The sequence below is a fragment of the Trichomonas vaginalis genome, chromosome II, assembly GCF_026262505.1.
Source record: "Trichomonas vaginalis G3 chromosome II, whole genome shotgun sequence".
Classification (NCBI taxonomy): domain Eukaryota; phylum Parabasalia; order Trichomonadida; family Trichomonadidae; genus Trichomonas; species Trichomonas vaginalis.
In genome coordinates this window covers 17,342,135-17,361,386 of record NC_067204.1, presented here as the reverse complement: position 1 = coordinate 17,361,386, position 19,252 = coordinate 17,342,135, and the positions used below count along the sequence as shown (strand labels likewise).

The window sequence follows — 19,252 nt, the reverse complement described above, 5'->3', positions numbered from 1 at the left end:
GGCTTTACGTCATATCAAAACATGCTGATAGAATAATTCAAATTCGAATAACGAGAACAAATAGGTATATAAAAATTGCTCCAGTTATCCACCGATGAATGGGAAGAAGTCTACAAATCTGCATATACAAATAGTATCTACAATGAAAATAGGACATATGTAGGAAATACAAGCGACTTTTACGTCTATAATATTTATTTTTCTAATCTTGGTGAGGATGGAGTCATTATTCTTGATTCAGAAGATGTTAAGTCACTTATTTCCACAAGTACATTCGAAAACTCATCAAGGAATGACAATGGAGGATCTATTTACATCAAAAATGGTCAAAGTTCAATTCGAAAAGTTTGCAGTTTTGGATCTAAATCACAACTTGGAGCATTTTGTTATATTGAAGTACAATATTTCCACGAAGTCAATGAAGCCCATGATTCATCGATAACATATAGTAATCGAGGAGATTTAAGTGGATCCACCACAACAACCATGATTTTACATTATGGAAATATTTCATTTATTCAAAACAACATCACAAGAAACTATTGCGAAAGTAATGGATCTTTTGAAATTGGAGTTGGATATGGAAATTCTTTAATAAAATATTCAATTATTGATGAAAATTATGCCAACCACACAATATGCGCGACTTCGGAAAAACTAATAAAATATGACAGCAATATTATCATTAACAACACGGTTTATCCTTTTAGTAGCAATTATGGAGTGCTTTTATGTTATAAATGTGATGCAACTATAGAAAACAGTTTCATTGCAAATAACAAACAAAATGGCCAAAATTTGTTCGAAATTATCAATAGAGGTTCATTTTCAGTATATAATTCATATATTTATACTAATGAAGCATTACATCATCCATCTCAAAATGTTACAATTGGGCCAAACATAGAAGTTTCACATGAGCTTCATCTTCTTTCAACAAAGCTCTGCCCATTAGGTGAATATTTTGTTTATCGCGAAAAAGGAATTAAAACTACAGATCTCTTTCATTTACAAGGCTTTGTTGTGTCATCTGCTTCCCTTGTTTCTAAAAGATAAATGCATTACATTAGGAAATTAATTTTACTATTATCCAACTCTCAGGGTAACAACAATATTAATGTACTATAAATGCAATTTGTTATTCAAATTATTATAACCTGGAAACAAACAAAATAATTGAATTATTTTTGATATGATTTTGAGAGATACATCATAAACCAATCATTATAAAATGATTTTGAATATGCTTGACAAGCATTTTCGGTCAAAATAAGAACAATTTTTTGCTAGATTTCAATAAACTGAAATCAAAAACAAACAAAATGAAATAAAATACTGAAATATCAGTTACGGAAAAACGGGTGACGTAAAATTTCAGATGCTTTTGGTCGATTTCTTGGATCTGGTCTCAAAATGTAACAGGCCAAGTCCGCGATGTCGTGATTATAACCAAGAATCTCACGAAGGGGCGGCTTAGCTAAAAACGCCTGTCTATTCTCTTCAAAAACAACGTCACTGCTTAATTTTCCATATCTTACTCTACTTACAATCTCTCTATCTGTACATCTATCCCACATATCATACGGAATCTTTCCGATGACGTATTGTATCAAAAAAAGGTGTTCAAGAGTATCTCTGCTATCAAACGGAATATTTCCGATCGCAAGCTCAACGAGAATGCATCCAAGGCTCCAGATATCAGCCTCGTAACCCCATTTGAGTCCGAGGAGGATCTCTGGAGCTCGATAATGCCTCGTAGTCGCTAGATGAGTATGCCAGACTTTTCCTGTATCTATTGAGCCAAAATCAACTAATTTAACATAAGCCCCGTTCCTATTAGTCTTAATGTCAATCCCATCTCGGTCAATTAGATTTCCAGTAAGGAGAATATTTTCAAGCTTTAAATCGGTATGTATTTTCTCATTTCTATGAAGGAGATCCACAGCTCCAATAATTTGTCTCATTAATTGTCGAACTATATTTGTATTAAAAGGTTTATATTTTAGATATCTTAAATTTTCGTATAATGATAATCCAAGCTTTTCGAGCACAATACATTCATGATGCTGGAATTGAAAAGATTCAATAAATTTTACAAAATACGTCCCAAATGGATCAATGCGTCGGAGGAAATGCATGAAATCTATTTCGTTATCGGCAGCTTCGTCAAAAGCTTTGCTTGATCGACATATCTTTATTACGACTGTTGCTTGTGTTTGAATATTAACGCATTTATAAACGTTGGAGAAAGTGCCTTCGCCAACCATTCCGATAACTCGATAGTTTGTACCTATAAGATCACCCTCTTGTGCATAAAATCGATCTTCGCTATCCATGCTTTCATTTTGCATAATTTTTTATGAAATTTCTCCGATGCGTCAAAACCGAAATCCTCCATTCAATTTCATTTATTATCTCATCGGCAAAAATAAGAATCAATCCTTTTTGTCTCGTCTATAATTACTTTATCATCATCTCTCCCATTTCTTCTTACTTTATCCAAGATTTCCTTAAGTTGTCGGCTGAGATAAACGAAAAACTTTATTACCATTTTTCCAGCCTAGTACGCGATGTTTTACCATAAAACCCAAACGAAAGTCACGATTTTGGTGGATTCACATATCTTATGCATACCATAAACATTTTGGATATCTTTATTTCGTAATTGAATGAATACATACCTTTCATTCATGCCTGAAAATTTCTGTTATTACTATAAATTCTATTAATTTAGTTAAAATATAGATGATTTTTCTTATAATAAGTTGAATTTTGAAGTTGATACAATTAATAGTATTATTTATCAAATGTTACTAAAAACAATTCGATTTATTATGTATAGCTTTATAAAAAATAAATTACACAAAAATGTATAAAATATAATTTTGAAAAAACATGGAAATTAACATGAAAAATAACATATGGTTCTTATAACTTCAAAGTAAACTTGTATTCTGATCCAGGGCAGTATTTGTTGAGAGTTTTCGTGTATTTCCAGTTTCTATTATATTGGTGGACCAAAAGAGGTTTTACACCAGTTTGTTTGTGGTAAATATTTCCTAGTACAGATGTATCATATCCAGAAACATCACCTGCGATAGAAGGATAGTGAGATACAGGGGAATCGTTGTAAATTACATCGACACCGAAGTATCTGAACTGTCCAGTATAAATCAAGAAATTCAAAATCATTTGATCAGAAGATCTGACATTGAAATCAGGTCCATAAACAGATATTTCTAATTCACAAATCAGTTTCATGTGTTGTGCACTTGCACAAATAAATCCAGAGTTAATATTATGTTCATGAACGTATTTCGTCCATTTCCAACCAGCTATTTTCCTTGCTCTTACATACGACCATCTGTTCAGATGAGAGTCAATCTCACTGGCAGTCGTGATGCTCGTATTAGATATCTCTTCTGTGAATGGATCGCCTTGGAAAAATGTGTCGTAAAGATCACAATACATAACTCTGTTAAAATATTGCGGCATAGTGTTCAACATGTCGAACATCAATGGGAATCTGGTTTTTCGCTTGAGAAGGAAGTGGAAATTCTTGAAATCAGGTATATCTATTACAATTACGTTGCATCCTTTCAAAATTTTGGATAATCTTTCTGAATGTTCTTCACTATTCGTAAAAAGAATGATTCTTGCTTTGGAATGGGATGTTCTGAATGTCCTTACAAAGTATTCTATCTCTGTATCACGTTTACCAAAGCCAGTAACCACTAAAGTGTCATTTACATTTGAATTCGATTTATATCTACCTTTTGCAGCGGTGAAATTACAAAAATCACATTCAGAGTAGTTCACTGGCTTCTTTAACTTCTCTTCCAGATCTACTAACCATTTGGAAGTGTAATTAATAAAGGGAGTTGTCATAATGAAAGGTTCCATTGAACAGTAAGCTGTTATTTCGTTGTCATCAAAGCTGTTGGTCAATAAACTGAGTAAATACAATAAGTAAAACACGAAAATAACAGTTGTAAATGTTTTTGGTGGAGTATCTGCAATTTTTGATACAACATTAGTGTAAACGTAAATGGCAATGAGAAACAACTTGAATATCGACAAAGAATAGCTTCTGTCATCTGAAATTAAAAGTCTTAATATGTCAAAAAGATAAGGAAGCGTAAGAGATTGAGTTTGGTTATCTTTGACGACTACTAAGTTCAGGAATATGAAGCTGACAATGCCATTTAGCGAAAATATTGCGGAAATTGAATAAAATATTGTAAAAATTAAAATTTTCCGAAAGTCCATTCGTTTGCAGTTAATGTAATAGTGCAGAATGACGGTACAATATACAGCAGCATCATAAAGTCCGTAAATTTGGCAAAATAACGTGAAAAATATTGCGAATAAACTAATTCTTGAGAAATTATCATATGTAAGAATCGCCAATGAGAAAACGGAGATAATAAAGAGTATTCTAATCTGTAAATTGAGAGTATAATTAATATCGACAATAACCTCGTCATTTTCTTTAAACTCACTAACCATTTTGAAGGTTACGTCGAGTTGTCTTGGTTTTGGTATTGTATCTGTTTTAATAAAGAATTTTTCTACTCGATGAAATAATTCTTCTGAATATTGTAGTTTTAGACCTCGAGATTGGTCAACAAAGAACGTAACATCCTTGTTCTGAGCAGGTCTCATTGATATTTCCAGAATTTTTTTAGGTTTTATTTCTGGAATCTGAATATGAACAATTTGAGACATTACAGATGATGGATGGTTCTTGTCTATTACAGCGCGCAGCTTAATTGAATACTGCAATGTAAAAATTGGAAAAAAACAGAACCATCCGATCATCTAAAAAAGAAAAAATTTTGGACCCAAAAAGTGACATTTATAACGAAGGTTCACTGGTGTCACTTTTATATGATGTGCTAATTAGAAAATTTTATCTTTTCAAATGGAACAAGAAAAGACAACAACAAATTCTGACCTTATAGAAAGGTTATGGAAGATCTTTGTTGACCAGGAAATGACCCTAGCTAACTTGAAGAACGAAATAGCTCAAGAAACCTGCTTAAAAATGGCTTTACTCCAAAATAAGTTCGAACTTGACTTCTTTAGCTACAAAAAGATAGCCCAAGATATGGAGAATGAGATATTAAGTCATGGGCCTCTTGCTTCACAGGTTGATGCCTTGAGAGAAGAGTTTTCTGCCCTTGAAAAGAGGAAATCCATAAATTTATCCAAACTCAAGTCCTTAGGAGAGTTCAACAACATTGAAAGCATCAATCAAGAGATTGCTAATGTCGAAGCAGATATAGAATCAATCAAAAAATCATGCGAAAAGCTTGTCAACGAACTTATTAACTTTAATGACGACGAACTACTCGAATTACGAACAATCCAGCAGAACTACTACATCAGGATGAAAGCTTCAAAGAGCAAATCATCCATTTAAGTAAAAATTGACCTTTTTTACTGATAAATTTTTATATTTTGAAATTTTTATCGAAAAGTCTTATTCGAAATGATTGATTTCGTATTTTCTGCTACAGACTATAGGAATTACTAGTATTTTAATGTCCAATTTAAGATTTTGGAGAAGATTTTTAATTTGTCTCAAAATTATTTGTGTTTTATATCGAACAGAAAGCTTCTTATTGATTTTTATCAAGATTTAAAAAGATAAAAGTCCGAAATTGCGGTTATTTATAACAATTGATTTTTTTCGATAAGAAAATATATATAACAAAGCTAATATTAGTTTAATTTACAAGAGCTGTGAGGTCACCGATAACTTCCTGATCGATCTTATCAGTCACAGACTTCTTATATTTTCTTGTAAGATAAACTCCGATAATTGCGGCCAAGAAGAAGGCAACAGTGATTCCAACACCAGTTACGATGGATTGCCAGTTAATATATGCTATTCTCTCAACAGATTTCGAGTGATAGCATCCTGGATCGTAAACATTTGAAATTTCGAAGGTGGAAGGTATTTCAGCGAGACGGCAACCTTCTCCATATTGTACTAGACCTGAAGAATAGAACACTCTATCAGACTGTGAATCGTAAATTTGAACACTTCCTGATTCTGACCTAGATTGAATGATAATCCTAGAACTAGTAGAGGCAAATACAAGTCTGAAAGCAACTATATCGCATCCCTCGAAGACAATGATACTTTCACCGTCACGTTTTGAAGATTTAACAAAATTAAATGTATCCAACATTCCTTCTGGAACTTTATCTGAATCTGTAGTGGCTATTTCCATAAAAAATGTGGCTGATGCCTTATTTCCGTATAAATTTACGTATTTGAAGGAAGATTTTGAATTAAAAAGTTCTCTGATGGTTGGGCAAGTCTTTGCTTCGCAATTTGTAATATTAATAGATCTAACTGTAATAGATCTAGCACGTAATTCGCAGTTGAATCCCAATTTCGATCCGCCACAGTTTTCTACGTTTAAGTTTTCGACAACTGCATCTTTGAGGTTGGTCTCATCATTATAGCTTATTGTGAATGTATCGCCTCTAAGGCCGGCTTTGCATTCTGTAAAACAATTCGAAATAATTTCGTTGAATCCGTTGCCATCAGTAATAAGAATGGCACCACCGGATGTCTGAGGCAATTTGCAAGAACACTTGGAGAATGAGCAGTATCCAATTCGTATCATAGCATCATTTTCATTCAAAATCGCAATAGCTCCACCTCCATGGATGTTCTCTGTTTGGCAATTCTGGAATGAACAGTGAAATACGTTAAATGAATCTTTGCAACCTACAGTTTCTATTGTTTTATCGAAAACTTTATTAATATACTTCTCCATCGACATTGTTTTAATTGGAGTATCCAAGAAATTGGAGAATGATGAATATTGGAACTTTGTGTTTTGATTTATTGATGATGTCGAAAAGAATGAAGAAGTAAATCTGTTTAATGATAGTTTTGAGAATGCAAAGTTACTTGACTGAAAACTTCTTGTAGATTGAATCATTGGTGACTTGGAATTGAGTGTCATGACTAAATTAATCAATGTTCTATTACCGAAATTCATGATTTTGTAACTAAAAAGTGACAAATCTTATAAGCTTATCAGAATATGATCATAATAAGAACAACCATCGAATCAAAATAGTAAAATATGATTATTTAGCAGTTAAGAAGCATCTTTTCTGAGTGTAATGCATATTTTTCTGCCACTTTATGATTTCATAAGATAATTCTTAAAATTAATATTAATTTCCGAAATGAGGAGTATCTGGGCGATATTAAGAACTGATACCCTATTATATGTAATGATTCTAAGTCCCATTCTACCAAAATTTAGAATATAGAGACATAATTTTTTATGAATTTATCTAATCTACAAAAGTTTTTTAGTGAATAAGAATCAAGTATACATAAACTTACTAGAATATCCCGTAAAATCAGTTACGTTTTCTATTTATTAAACATTCCGTAAGGTATTCAAAAATTGACTACTTTTCTGTTTTTATACGGGATTAATATAAAAAATTGCAAACGATAAATTCGTTGATAATAAAAAAATGAGTCTCGTTCTTGGAGTAGGCGTGGGCACATTTTTATTCCTTTTCTTTTTGGCAATCCTTATTATCATCCTAATCATTGGACACAACTCTAAACTCGGTCAAGCAATTTTCTGGGGATTATTAATCGTATTTATCATTGCGTTTGTTTTACTTGCAGTTTCCCCAACAGAAGCCGATCCTAAAGAAGAAGATATTGTCGACAAATATTATATATTAATCATTTTCTCGATTTTTATTCTACTTGGATTTATTATCGCGATTGTTGCTTACTTATTGGTCGTTCTCTTACACCAGGATTATGCAGTTACAATCCCTTCATAAAATGCAAACGGTTTGTGAATAAAGCTATGTTATTTTTATTCTTAAATTTAATACCTTTTTCCTTGTATAACATTGTAAGTAAACATTCACGCTTCCTGATTTAATATAACTATCAAACTATTTACTATCCAATTAATTTAAATTAGGTGAAATTTTCGTTATCTTGAATATTTATAGTATGCTTAGGATATTCCTTTAAAGAATATGAATGGAATTAGCATAATTATGAAATTTCATAGTAAAACATCATCGAATTTTCAAGATTTAATATGTTGAAAAAAATTGATGAGTAAAGAATGTGTTTCTTTATAACGATTGAAGTATTTAGATAAATAGCTGACGTTTTACAGAAGAACTAATATAAATAAAAAAAAATTATATGGTTTCGTATCAAAAAATTCAAAAAGTAGTCCGAAATATGTAGGGAAGGCTATTATTAATCAAACCAATGATTGCATCAACGATATCATGATGAGAAAACAATGTAGATATTTTTTAAATAAATTGGAGTTCTCTTGGTTGTTCATCTTCTTGAGGTTCTTGTTCTTTTGGTTCCTCTTGCTCATAAACTGGTTCTAAGCCAATTTTAGTAAGTAACCATAACAAGCCTTCAGTAACGTTTTGGCAAGTGTGTGATGTAGTGCAAATATAGTTGACTGGTCTGCTCTTTCGAATTTCTTCAAATTGAAATGTATTTTCGATATCTTCCCATGGCATTGCAAATTTAGAATCTTGTTTATTGACAATAAATAGAAGTGGGAGATTAGCAACTTCTTCTCTTTTCAGTAACTCGTCAAGTTCTTCAAAAGATTCTGTTCTTCTATATTGGTCAATTGAATCGAAAACCCAAATTATAGCTTTACTGCCAGAAAGATTATCATAACGCTGAGGTTTGAATCTATAGCGGCCACCTATTTCTCTAAAATTGAGATTATGACCATAAAACTCATGTAAATTTTCTTCAAAAACGTCTGTTGGAGCTGGTGCAAATAACTCACCGAAAAAGTAATGATTGAAGATGGATGTCTTTCCTGATTCATCGAGGCCCATAACCAGAATGGTATGAGACTCCTTTGGTTTCTCAGAAGAATTTTCCATTTTCCCCAGTGAAAATTTATTGAGGGGGTACTATTTTTGACATGTAAACTATGTCAGAACCGCCAAATTTATGACCAAGGTTAAGTATATATTATTAACTCTGTATGTTCATCACTAATATCACAGAATTGAGAAGAATTTCCCGATATCGATGAATTTTATACGATTTGTCACTTTTATTCAACTGTCATAATTCAAAAAATAGTGATTTTCAATGACCAAAATATTATGAATATGTTTATTTATAGGAATAATAATGCAAATGAAATCTGATTTGAATGATTTACAGACTCAACAAAATTGAAAAATTTCATTCATAAAGATAAAGATCGAAATAGCTATAATCCAAGCATGCTATCACGAGCTTGTTGTAAATGAACTTTATAATTTGAGCTTGTCATTCCAAAAACAATAACAAGTTCACCGGGGAATATTTTTTTAATATAAGAAAGGGTTAAGTTAAATGATCATATAGTGGCGTACGCGAGCTAATAATCAACAGATGCTCAGCATTTACGAGCAAGAATGTAGTTTTCAAAGAGTTCGGCAATCACAACTGCTTGATACGCATAATAAAATATAGGAAAGTCTATGATTTGTTCATAAGTTCTTCATTAGAAATAAAAATTAATGAATGCTTGTTTCTCCAGCATTTTAGTATCATTATTGAATTTAGTTTAGGTTTTGCTACTGGAAACAAAACTTATTGTCTCTTATGTTGCAATTCATTTTAGATTCTTCACCGCATAAACCTTTCATTTATTTGAGATATTTACACCGTAATTTTTGTGAACCATTTCAAATGATAGTCTTTCAAAAATATTTTACTTTCGGTCATGGTCGCAAAATTTTACTCTATTATTTATATTATAATAGAATTTTCAACCATTTCAATCCGCACTAAAATTAAAAAAGATTTACCATTTCTGTTCTTTTGAATCCTTCTTGAAAACGTCTGGACATCAAAGAATTCTTTATATGAAGCTGTATTGATTAATGTACAGTTTCCTTTTTTGTTAATTCTAAAACTAGTAGATCGACATGCAGTGCATTTGTACTTCGAAGTACAGTTCAAACAGTTCTCACTACACTCATGGCATATAAATGAGTTATTATAGTAATGAGTCGGACATTCTGTATCTGCACATTTGTTATCAAACAAAACGAAAGGATTATTGCATGCATCGCAAGTGGAAGGATTGGATAAGCAATTGCTGCAATGTGAAACTGTGCACGCAGTGCAAACTCGATTTTCTGTATCAGAATAATATCCGATTCCGCAAGAACTTACGCATTCATTCCCTTTCATGAAGAAGCCTTGCTCACATCTAGTGCATGTTGTGCTATCACGACATTTTTCACAGTTTGACGGACAATCAAAACACTCAGTTCCAACTTGAAAAGTAGAATTTGGACATGATTGATATTCGCATTTATTCTTGTATTTAACATGCGAAGAATCACATTTGTTACAAGATGATCCATTATCACAATCTATGCAATTAGGTATACACAAGTAATCATAAGTTATTGTGACATATCCATCTCCATAATTTGGCTTGTTATTCCCATTTATAATCTCTGTAAAAGTGAAAGAACTAGATGGAGATATACATGATGTCCCGCTGATTCCAATTGATGTGATATTATCACCATTTTCACCACCTTTCCCACCTCTATATCCAGCACCACCTCCAGATCCATCCTCTGCATTACCACCATGATTGGTTTCTGTTAAGTATGAAGGATCTGATCTTTCCTCAAACACGTTTTTTTTTGGCTCTTTCCAAAAATATGTGTTATTCCCACCTCCTGGAGCTCCATAATAGAAATAATTGGAACCAGATCCTCCTGCAGCAACTATCATTATAGTTCCATTCAAAATTGCTCTGCTTGACCCTCCACCACCGCAATATCCATCCTTACTTGCGTTTCCTCCATCAGGTAGACCTCCTGAAATACCATTACCTTGCATTCCTGCTTGTATTACATAACTCATCGTATTTGTAACTTTAAATTGAACTCTTGCATATGCTCCAGGCCCACCTGGTTGGCTATGTGAACAGGAACCTCCTTGGGCTCCAAAACACTCTATTTCGTAATTTCCGGCGGTTAATGATCCTTGCTTTGATGAGCTATCAGTGTAATTTAATAGCAAATTACTGTATGCCAAGAAAAACAGAAACAATAAGAATTACCGAAAAAGTGACAAAACATCAAAAACAGGGAGGGGTCTCAATTTTTATTACTTATATTATTTTACAATATATATATAAATACTCTTTATAATATATTTTACTATAAAATTATACCTCAAAATCAAATATTTAAAATATTATTTACATAATTATCTCAAAATTATATTTTTATATATTATTTTTCATATGTATAAATCATATAATCTATATCTATGCAAATCTCATCTAAAATTTTTTGAAACAAACCGCTACCATTTTATAATGGTCCATCTTAAATTCATCATAAATTCTGGTACATGTTAGTACCAGAGTCTTCAAATCTCAAACACTCTCGTACCAACATGTACCAGACGCGAGTTTCCAATGCCCTCGTACGATTTTCTATTAAGATCTTCTTGAATGAGAAGGTCTTCATAGAAACTCGTACGAGGGCTTCTCTTTTAAATACTCTGGTACCTGCTGGTATCGGAGTCGACTTTACAGCCCTTTCCCCAATTTTGAAGCTGGGGAAAGTTTTCAAGCAATGAAAGGGAAGCTCTCGCTATGAGGTGAAAATCTAGAATTTTTACCTCATAGCGAGTAATCCTTTGTTAATTGCTTGAAAACTTTCTTCAAATTATCAAAATTTCGAGGAAAGTTTCCTTGCTTCAAAGTAGAGATGGAGCCCTTTGAGCCACTGCATATAGGTCAGTGACTCAAAATACTCCATCTCTACTAGAAATCGCCAAAATTTGGGTCGCAATCTTTGAAATGCGACGCAAGTTTTGGCAATTTCGCGAGGGACTTGCTCCATTTGGTGCATAGATTCACGCTCTATGCACCAGATGGAACAATTCTTTCGCTGACAGCGGGAAACTTTGTCTGAATAGTTTAACATTCAGACAAAGTTTCCGCTGTCAGAGAGGGAATGGAAGGGTAAGAGGTATATATTCATAATGTATCCTCTTACTCTCCATTCCCTCAAGAAAGTTCAAAAACTTGGGTGCAATCAGTTCTGATTGCACCCAAGTTTTTGAACTTTATATAAGGAATTGTTGGCTATGATGTACTGATCATGAATCAGTACATCATAGCCAACAATTCCTTCGCAAACAGTGGGAAACTTTGTCTGAATAGTTTAACATTCAGACAAAGTTTCCCGCTGTCAGGGAGGGAATTAGAGGGTGGGAGATATATAGATAGACTATAAATCTCTCACCCTTTAATTCCCTCAAGAAAGTTCAAAAACTTGGGTGCAATCAGAACTGATTGCACCCAAGTTTTTGAATTTTGTATAAGGAATTGTTGGCTATGATGTACTGATCATGAATCAGTACATCATAGCCAACAATTCTACCTTTTAACCAAAGATAATTGATTCGTATGTAAAATATTAAGCTAAAATTTCTCTTTCTTTTAGTACACATTCTTCCATTTCGTGTACATGTATCATATATTAAGTACTAGTTATCTATTCTATATCCTTTATCCCAATTTAGATACTCAAAGATAATTCTTTTTCAGAAGAAAAAAAATATTTTCTATTAAACCATTATTTTTTCAATGTGAGTTTTCAATTTTATTTTTCCTTTTTGCTGCTCAATGCAACATCCTCCACCCGATCCTCCATGCGAGGTTGATCAAGCCATAGGATATTTAGAATATTCTCGTTTTGTTATAGCTGCAGAGCTGCATGGTAACATAAGATTTGTCAAAGACCCACAAAAACTATCAATTGGAACAGGAGTATTAATCTACCACCGATGCGAATACGAAGGCTGCCCAGCAGGCTTTAAATTTATTAAAAATTTCGACAATTACATTTTTAAATCTGCAAACTTAACTCATATTCACTCAGGACCACCACCACAACATAACTTACCGTGCTTGGATTAAAAAATTTCTCATGAATCACGGAAGTCCACTTAATGCAACACAAGAAGTCAACAAAACGCTTGAAATACCTAAAGATCATACTTGTATTCACATGACTATGAAACAAACTGCAATCAATCAATTGAAATATTATTTACAACAAAAAGATCTTATGAGATCTTTACCAGACATATCTTTAAATCAATTTCAATCTTTACAAAACTATGTTAATCAATGGGAAGATCAACATGATGACCTTATTTATTTTGACATTCAAGGTGAAGATACTGATTTTCCAGACAAATTGGTTTTTATTTACTCTGATAATGATATGATCTCTCAAATTCATGAAAAACCACCAATTTATCACTTAGACTCTACGTTTAAATTAATTATTCATGGATTTCCTTTTTATGTATTAGCTACCAAATTTGCTAATACTCATTCTATCCCTTTGTGTTATTTTATAATATATCCAGATAATAGTGAAAATATTTCTTTTTGCTTAAGTAAATATTTTGAAACAACTCACACAGAACCTGAATTTATCATGTCTGGCTGTGCACTAAACATTTTCAACGGGATTAGGAATTCATTTCCGGAGTGCAATATCTTTTGGTGCGCGCTACATGTAATACGCGCACTTAAAAAGAATCTCTCAAAGATAAATGATGAAGAGATTAGATCAGAAGTCGAAAAATTTATGAACATTTTATGTTATTATCGTGATTGCACAGAAGAAGATGCTGCAAAAATGTATAAAGAGCACATTATTGATAAAATTCAAGATCAATTGGAATTTAATCAATACTTTACACGTCAGTGGGACATTCATAAACAACAGTGGATAGCCGCTGCCAGACCAAATGAATTAACCGTTGTGAATAACGTTTCTGAATCTTTATTTAAAAAGATAAAATATCACGATTTTGGCTGCGTTAAAAATCAAAGAATTGATATTTTTGTCAAAAATCTTTTAGAAGAAGTTGCACCCAATTACTTTTATCGTATTAAAAACGATTTACTTCAAACAGGTTTTATTCCTTCAATTAGAATTCGCGAGCCTCGATTGACAGATTATAAAACAAAATTGAAAAGAGAAGTTCAATCACGTTTATACCAAGTATTAAATTTTGTTCAGAATCAAGAAGCCAATTTGAATCCATTAAGATTTTTATTGGAAAATGCTGAAGAAAAACTTTCTCAAATAAATGAGAAGATACAAAATTCAATTACATATTTAAGATCGTTTGAAATTCCAAATGAATTGTTAGATACGTATATGTTAGAAATTAATGAATTTTGTTATAATTCTCCAGGTTATATTTTAGAACATTTCGAAGAATTTTTGGAGGATTTCAAAGAAAAGAATAATTTAATAGACTAAAAAATTTATTATTTTTATTTATTGTGAATTTTAAATTGTCACTTTTTAATTGTTACTCCCTATTGAAAGTGTCACTTTTTGGGTGTCACTTTTTCAGAAATTCTTATATACTCATTTCCGGCGGTTAATGATCCTTGCTTTGATGAGCTATCAGTGTAATTTAATAGCAAATTACTGTATGCCAAGAAAAACATCATTCCATAAATTAAAAAAATTGAATAGTCTTTGAATCTTCATAATATTGGCAAAATCAAAGCTCTCAATTTTAAAGTGGTTAACCAAATAAGGTTTTACAGACAATGAATTAATTAACAAGTAATGTGTGATATGTGCAGCTCATATCATTCATGGGCTACATATTACCGAACTTTTTTTCGATTGGTGCATTTTGTGAATTTTTTTGATTTTGAGGTTTTTCAATCCATTGCGACACAATAACAACAAAAAATTCATTGATCACTTTAATCTCAGCAAAATAGACAAAATTACATAACAACAATTAATGGAGTTAATTGCTGCTCCTACCAATGTTTTTCAAGCAACCATCCCAAAAGTTACCAAAATTACAGGAGAATCTAGTGATTGCTAGAATCATTAATGCTTCTGCTATTACTAACAGAACATTAAATACGTTATTGAACTTCCAATAAAGTTTACAGAGCATCATATATGAAGTTTATGTACCCTCAAGCATATGATATGTTCTTGTGACGACAAATTAAATAATCTTTTGCTCTTAATTCGTTATTCAAATGTGGTTACTTCTTAAATGGTCAATGTGAATGATTAGACATTTGTCTTGTTAACTCTGATACTTTCGTATGCAAGACATCCAGATAAACCTTTCAATAGCTCCCAGATACTTTTTTCCCCAAATACATTACCATTCCAAAACCAAAAGACAAATCTTATGAAGGAAATAATCGAAAATTTACATCTAGTAATGCAATCAGCGTCATTCAACAAGGATTTGCATACAAAATTGGTCCAAAAAGATTTAATTTTTTTTTAATTTATTAATGTCATATTCAACGAACCAGGATAATTCTTCTATATCATTTATCAATTGACATCCTTCCAGACAATTCGTAATAGATGTCAGAACCTATTCAAGTAATAGAGAACACCCAAAAATGACTTCATACATACTATATCTACATGAGATTCAGAATATCTCTCTGCAAACTGATTTGATCATAGACGCAGCCACAACATCTTTCGGATGAGTTTAAGTCTTGTTTCAGTATATTCCTCCAAAATTGTTATGGACATTCATTACTGGCCGCAGATTAGAATCATTTTCTTTCGTTGTTGAAACGCCAACTGCATCATATATGAGATATTATAAGTAGAATGAATGATTAGAAATTCGATTATGAATTGAAGTAAATTTGTTAGAGAAGAGTTAGATTTGATAATGCAAATGCAGAATAATTTACACATTTATATTATTTCATGAGTTCCATAATTAAATAACTTCAATAAGATTTTTGACCACTCCTATTGAAATGGATAAATAATTGTGTATTAATTCAATTATTAGATTGACTTCGGCATTCTGGAGTTCATCTTAATGTATCCTTTAAAAAAATAAGTTCGAACCCTTAACCGGATAGATTGAATGAAAAAATTGAGACATCGAATTATTGAAATATTGACAAGAGTTCTGAATGTTGTCAAATTCATAATTGGAATGTTGGAATTTCTCTTCATAGTCGTCATAGAAGATATTTTTGAAGTTGAAGGTGTTAAATATTCGATAATAGATGAAAGGGAAAGAACAGTACGTGTAGGAACAGGAGTTTATGATTTCTCACAACCGAATGCAGTTTCTATTTCATTCACAAGTAATTTAACAATCCCAAATTTTGTTATCTATCAACACAAGCTGTATAGAGTGATAGAATGCGGTACATGCGCTTTTGCCTATTGTGATGGTTTGAAATCATTAGTAATAGGTTATAGTGTTGAAGTTGTCAGGAATTTTTCGTTCTTTAGGTGTCATAACATTGGGTACGTTTTATTCGAAGTTTATAGTCGTTTGAAAACTATTGAAGCTAATGCATTTTATGATAATTATGCTTCTCTATCCATAACTTTTGGTGGAAGCATGTTAGAATATATTGGGGCTGATGCTTTTGGATTCAACTTCCGTGTACAAATTGTGAGACTCCCTAGCTCAGTCAAAGTAATTGAACCAAGAACATTTCGAGGATTTGATTCAATAACTTTGTTTGAATACTGCGGTACCTCCGAAATGAATAATGAGATTTTCTATCGAAATATGACAGGCGTTTTTCATATGACTCCTGTGAATATTCTAATTAAAGTTACATCAGGATATCCAAGTTCATTATTTGGAAATGAGACTGTTACGGTAGATAATAATATTAACTGTACATTCCCCACAAGCCTTTCGAACTTTGAACTTCATTGCGAAACTCATTATTGTATTAATCCTTACACGGGGAAAATATCATATCTTTTTTCTATGATATATGCGGCATCTGATTAAAATTGTTCTTATATCTGAATAAATTTTTGAATTTTTATATGAGGCGCGAAATACTTAATTCATTTGTTGAAAAATTGCTATCATCAGGTCGGGATCCATTAGTTCTCGCATGAAACTTATCACTGAAGAATGTTAATGAATGTCTACTAAAAACGGAATGACTCCCATACACATGGCCCTAAGATTGGTATTTTCTGCGCACAGGCATCATTGAATGTATTTTGGTCAATATTTAAGAGGTAATGGGTGAATTGCATATCGTTGAAAATATAAATATAAATATTTGTAGAAAGTCGATAGAAAAGATAGTCATAAATTCTTTTGGCGATTGCAATGTGCTATTGTGGGAGATATCATCTGCATAAGTCTCCCAGAATGGCACAATGCCCCATTCTTATCCTGATTGCGGAACTTTGACTGACAAGATTGTACTATGCACTCTTATCTTTCTTATAGTACCATTCTGGGAGATATCATCTGTACATGTCCTCCTGAATGGCACAATATTCCACAATCAAGTTATGAATGCGAAACTTTTACCGACAAAATGAAACAGTTCCCTATTGTTGGTCGGTATATGAAATTCTGGGAGATATTGCCTGCGTATGTCTCCATTAATGGCACAGTGTTCCAATCTAATTCTAAATTCGGTAATCTGACCAAAAAAGTGAAATAATTAGAAGTATAATAGTAAAGTTTACTCTATATTTTTAACAATGTTTCAAATCTAGTGATCATTCAGTCTTTTTTACGGCAAATCCAAGGTGCTCTAAGCCTTCAAACACTGGAGCGCAACAAACATGATATGCTTCTCCATTTGTCGGATCTCTTATAACCGGAGGCACAAAAGCACCAAATGAATCAACAATCATAAGTTCACCACACTTCTTGCAGGATTTTGTATGTAAATCTTTGTAATAATGAGCCCACTGAACAAATTTATAAATTCCTTTTTCGTCATACTGGTCCTGGAACCAATCAAAAACTTTTCCGAAATAAACAGAAAGAGCTTTTGCAAATTGGTGCTCACTTTGGAGAAGTTCTGATCTTTCTAATTCAGTCACTGCATGCGCAAGGATATAAATTACATCATTTTCAGCCGAAAATACTATTTTAAGAATTAAAGCGTCGCAAATTTGAATTGCAATTGTTGGAAGAATATCATTTCTAAATATAGGAGCATTTTCACATAAGCGGGATAAATTATTCATTAGTGTATCAATATTATATGTATAATGTGAATGTTTTAAGATTAAATCATGTGATCCTAAATTAAAGTAATGTCCAATTTCTTTTAGTTCTGCAGAAATCCCTTGATTAGTGCTGGCTTTGAAGTTTTCGACAGCTTTTTCAATCTCCATTCTTGTATAATTTGAAAAATTTGACATTTGTAAATTCGAAAATCTGACACAATGTCATAATCTCATGATGCTATGCAGCCTTTGATTTGGCCAATCAAAGTGCTACTCCATCCACATTTGCAAGTGATTTTGGCAGGAGATCTCTAATCAGTCTTCCATGAGGGTTCTACAAACCAGAAGCACAATATCTATACAGTCTAGCTCCTAGGATAGAGTAGTTAGGCTGCATAATTATTATGCTTCTTGGGATATTATACACTATTACCCTCGCTGACTATAGTACTATACCATGTACCTTTGAGGATTAAGGATTCAAGTTTATATGAAATTGTCAATGTTCATTACGAAATCACTCATTCTTTGAGAGAGTTCGTAATGAATATTGTACTGAAGTACTCTTATACTCTTTCATGGTTCACAAAAGGCATAGAATTCTGTAATTATTCAAATAGGGCAGAGTTTATCAGAAGTCCATGATTTGATGACAGGTATTGGAAGAACTCTGTCCTTGTGTAATGTAGTTGTGGTGCTTAACCCACAAATAGCGAGAGAAATGTCTGTTATTCTTTTGTGCTTAAAATGTTTTTTTTTAGAATAATATTAGCATATAAGTGAAAAATAGAAAAATTTTACTAGTACACCAGAATAAGCTTGCTTTTCAAGAATATTTCTACTTGAGAAAGGTCTAATATTTTGTTATTAAATTTAATTACGAATAAATGGCCAATTATGTCGAAGCAAGTAAATATGAGCTATTGCCATGATTAATAGGAAAATTTGGAAGTTGAATCCATAGGCGTGATGACGTAATAAGAAAAATGTAATTAAAGCGCCGAATGGAGCTATAAGCCCAGCAAATATTAATAGAAGCTCTGGTATTCTTGGGCCTCTGAATCTGAATTGGACCTGGTCGAACTTGAAAAGAAAATATGCAATTATATTCAGTAAAACGTAGATTATCAAGAAATTATTGGAATCAATTCTCATTGCTCTTGAA

The 19,252-nt window shown here is 32.2% G+C and overlaps 10 protein-coding genes across 10 annotated transcripts, besides 1 other annotated feature; 4 read left to right on the top strand and 6 right to left on the bottom strand.

Annotated features, from left to right (window-relative positions):
• Nucleotides 1-1,098: 1,098 nt before the first annotated feature.
• On the bottom strand, nt 1,099-2,455 carry TVAGG3_0561020 (protein serine/threonine/tyrosine kinase protein; the record flags this gene model as incomplete). The annotated part of the gene is made up of 1 exon (XM_001579953.1): nt 1,344-2,351. The coding sequence occupies one exon, from the start codon at nt 2,349-2,351 to the stop codon at nt 1,344-1,346; it is 1,008 nt and encodes a 335-aa protein (XP_001580003.1).
• Nucleotides 2,456-2,846: 391 nt separating this feature from the next.
• Nucleotides 2,847-4,869, bottom strand: TVAGG3_0561010 (uncharacterized protein; the record flags this gene model as incomplete). Its single annotated transcript, XM_001579954.1, has 1 exon — nt 2,929-4,821. One exon carries the CDS (start codon nt 4,819-4,821, stop codon nt 2,929-2,931), a length of 1,893 nt encoding a protein of 630 aa, XP_001580004.1.
• A 55-nt stretch (nt 4,870-4,924) lies between these two features.
• Nucleotides 4,925-5,425, top strand: TVAGG3_0561000 (uncharacterized protein; the record flags this gene model as incomplete). The annotated part of the gene is made up of 1 exon (XM_001579955.1): nt 4,925-5,425. One exon carries the CDS (start codon nt 4,925-4,927, stop codon nt 5,423-5,425), a length of 501 nt encoding a protein of 166 aa, XP_001580005.1.
• Nucleotides 5,426-5,649: 224 nt separating this feature from the next.
• TVAGG3_0560990 (uncharacterized protein) lies at nt 5,650-7,025 on the bottom strand (the record flags this gene model as incomplete). The annotated part of the gene is made up of 1 exon (XM_001579956.1): nt 5,733-7,025. One exon carries the CDS (start codon nt 7,023-7,025, stop codon nt 5,733-5,735), a length of 1,293 nt encoding a protein of 430 aa, XP_001580006.1.
• A 487-nt stretch (nt 7,026-7,512) lies between these two features.
• Nucleotides 7,513-7,939, top strand: TVAGG3_0560980 (uncharacterized protein; the record flags this gene model as incomplete). Its single annotated transcript, XM_051238496.1, has 1 exon — nt 7,519-7,842. The coding sequence occupies one exon, from the start codon at nt 7,519-7,521 to the stop codon at nt 7,840-7,842; it is 324 nt and encodes a 107-aa protein (XP_051096320.1).
• A 203-nt stretch (nt 7,940-8,142) lies between these two features.
• Nucleotides 8,143-8,945, bottom strand: TVAGG3_0560970 (GTP binding; the record flags this gene model as incomplete). The annotated part of the gene is made up of 1 exon (XM_001579957.1): nt 8,338-8,940. One exon carries the CDS (start codon nt 8,938-8,940, stop codon nt 8,338-8,340), a length of 603 nt encoding a protein of 200 aa, XP_001580007.1.
• An 857-nt stretch (nt 8,946-9,802) lies between these two features.
• On the bottom strand, nt 9,803-10,939 carry TVAGG3_0560960 (serine-type endopeptidase protein; the record flags this gene model as incomplete). Its single annotated transcript, XM_001579958.2, has 1 exon — nt 9,803-10,939. One exon carries the CDS (start codon nt 10,937-10,939, stop codon nt 9,803-9,805), a length of 1,137 nt encoding a protein of 378 aa, XP_001580008.1.
• Nucleotides 10,940-11,121: 182 nt separating this feature from the next.
• Nucleotides 11,122-14,492: a mobile genetic element.
• On the top strand, nt 12,720-13,013 carry TVAGG3_0560950 (uncharacterized protein; the record flags this gene model as incomplete). The annotated part of the gene is made up of 1 exon (XM_001579959.1): nt 12,720-13,013. One exon carries the CDS (start codon nt 12,720-12,722, stop codon nt 13,011-13,013), a length of 294 nt encoding a protein of 97 aa, XP_001580009.1.
• On the top strand, nt 13,024-14,379 carry TVAGG3_0560940 (zinc ion binding protein family; the record flags this gene model as incomplete). The annotated part of the gene is made up of 1 exon (XM_001579960.1): nt 13,024-14,379. The coding sequence occupies one exon, from the start codon at nt 13,024-13,026 to the stop codon at nt 14,377-14,379; it is 1,356 nt and encodes a 451-aa protein (XP_001580010.1).
• A 3,071-nt stretch (nt 14,493-17,563) lies between the features above and the next one.
• Nucleotides 17,564-18,507, bottom strand: TVAGG3_0560920 (34 kDa transcriptional co-activator-related family; the record flags this gene model as incomplete). The annotated part of the gene is made up of 1 exon (XM_001579961.1): nt 17,629-18,255. The coding sequence occupies one exon, from the start codon at nt 18,253-18,255 to the stop codon at nt 17,629-17,631; it is 627 nt and encodes a 208-aa protein (XP_001580011.1).
• Nucleotides 18,508-19,252: the final 745 nt, after the last annotated feature.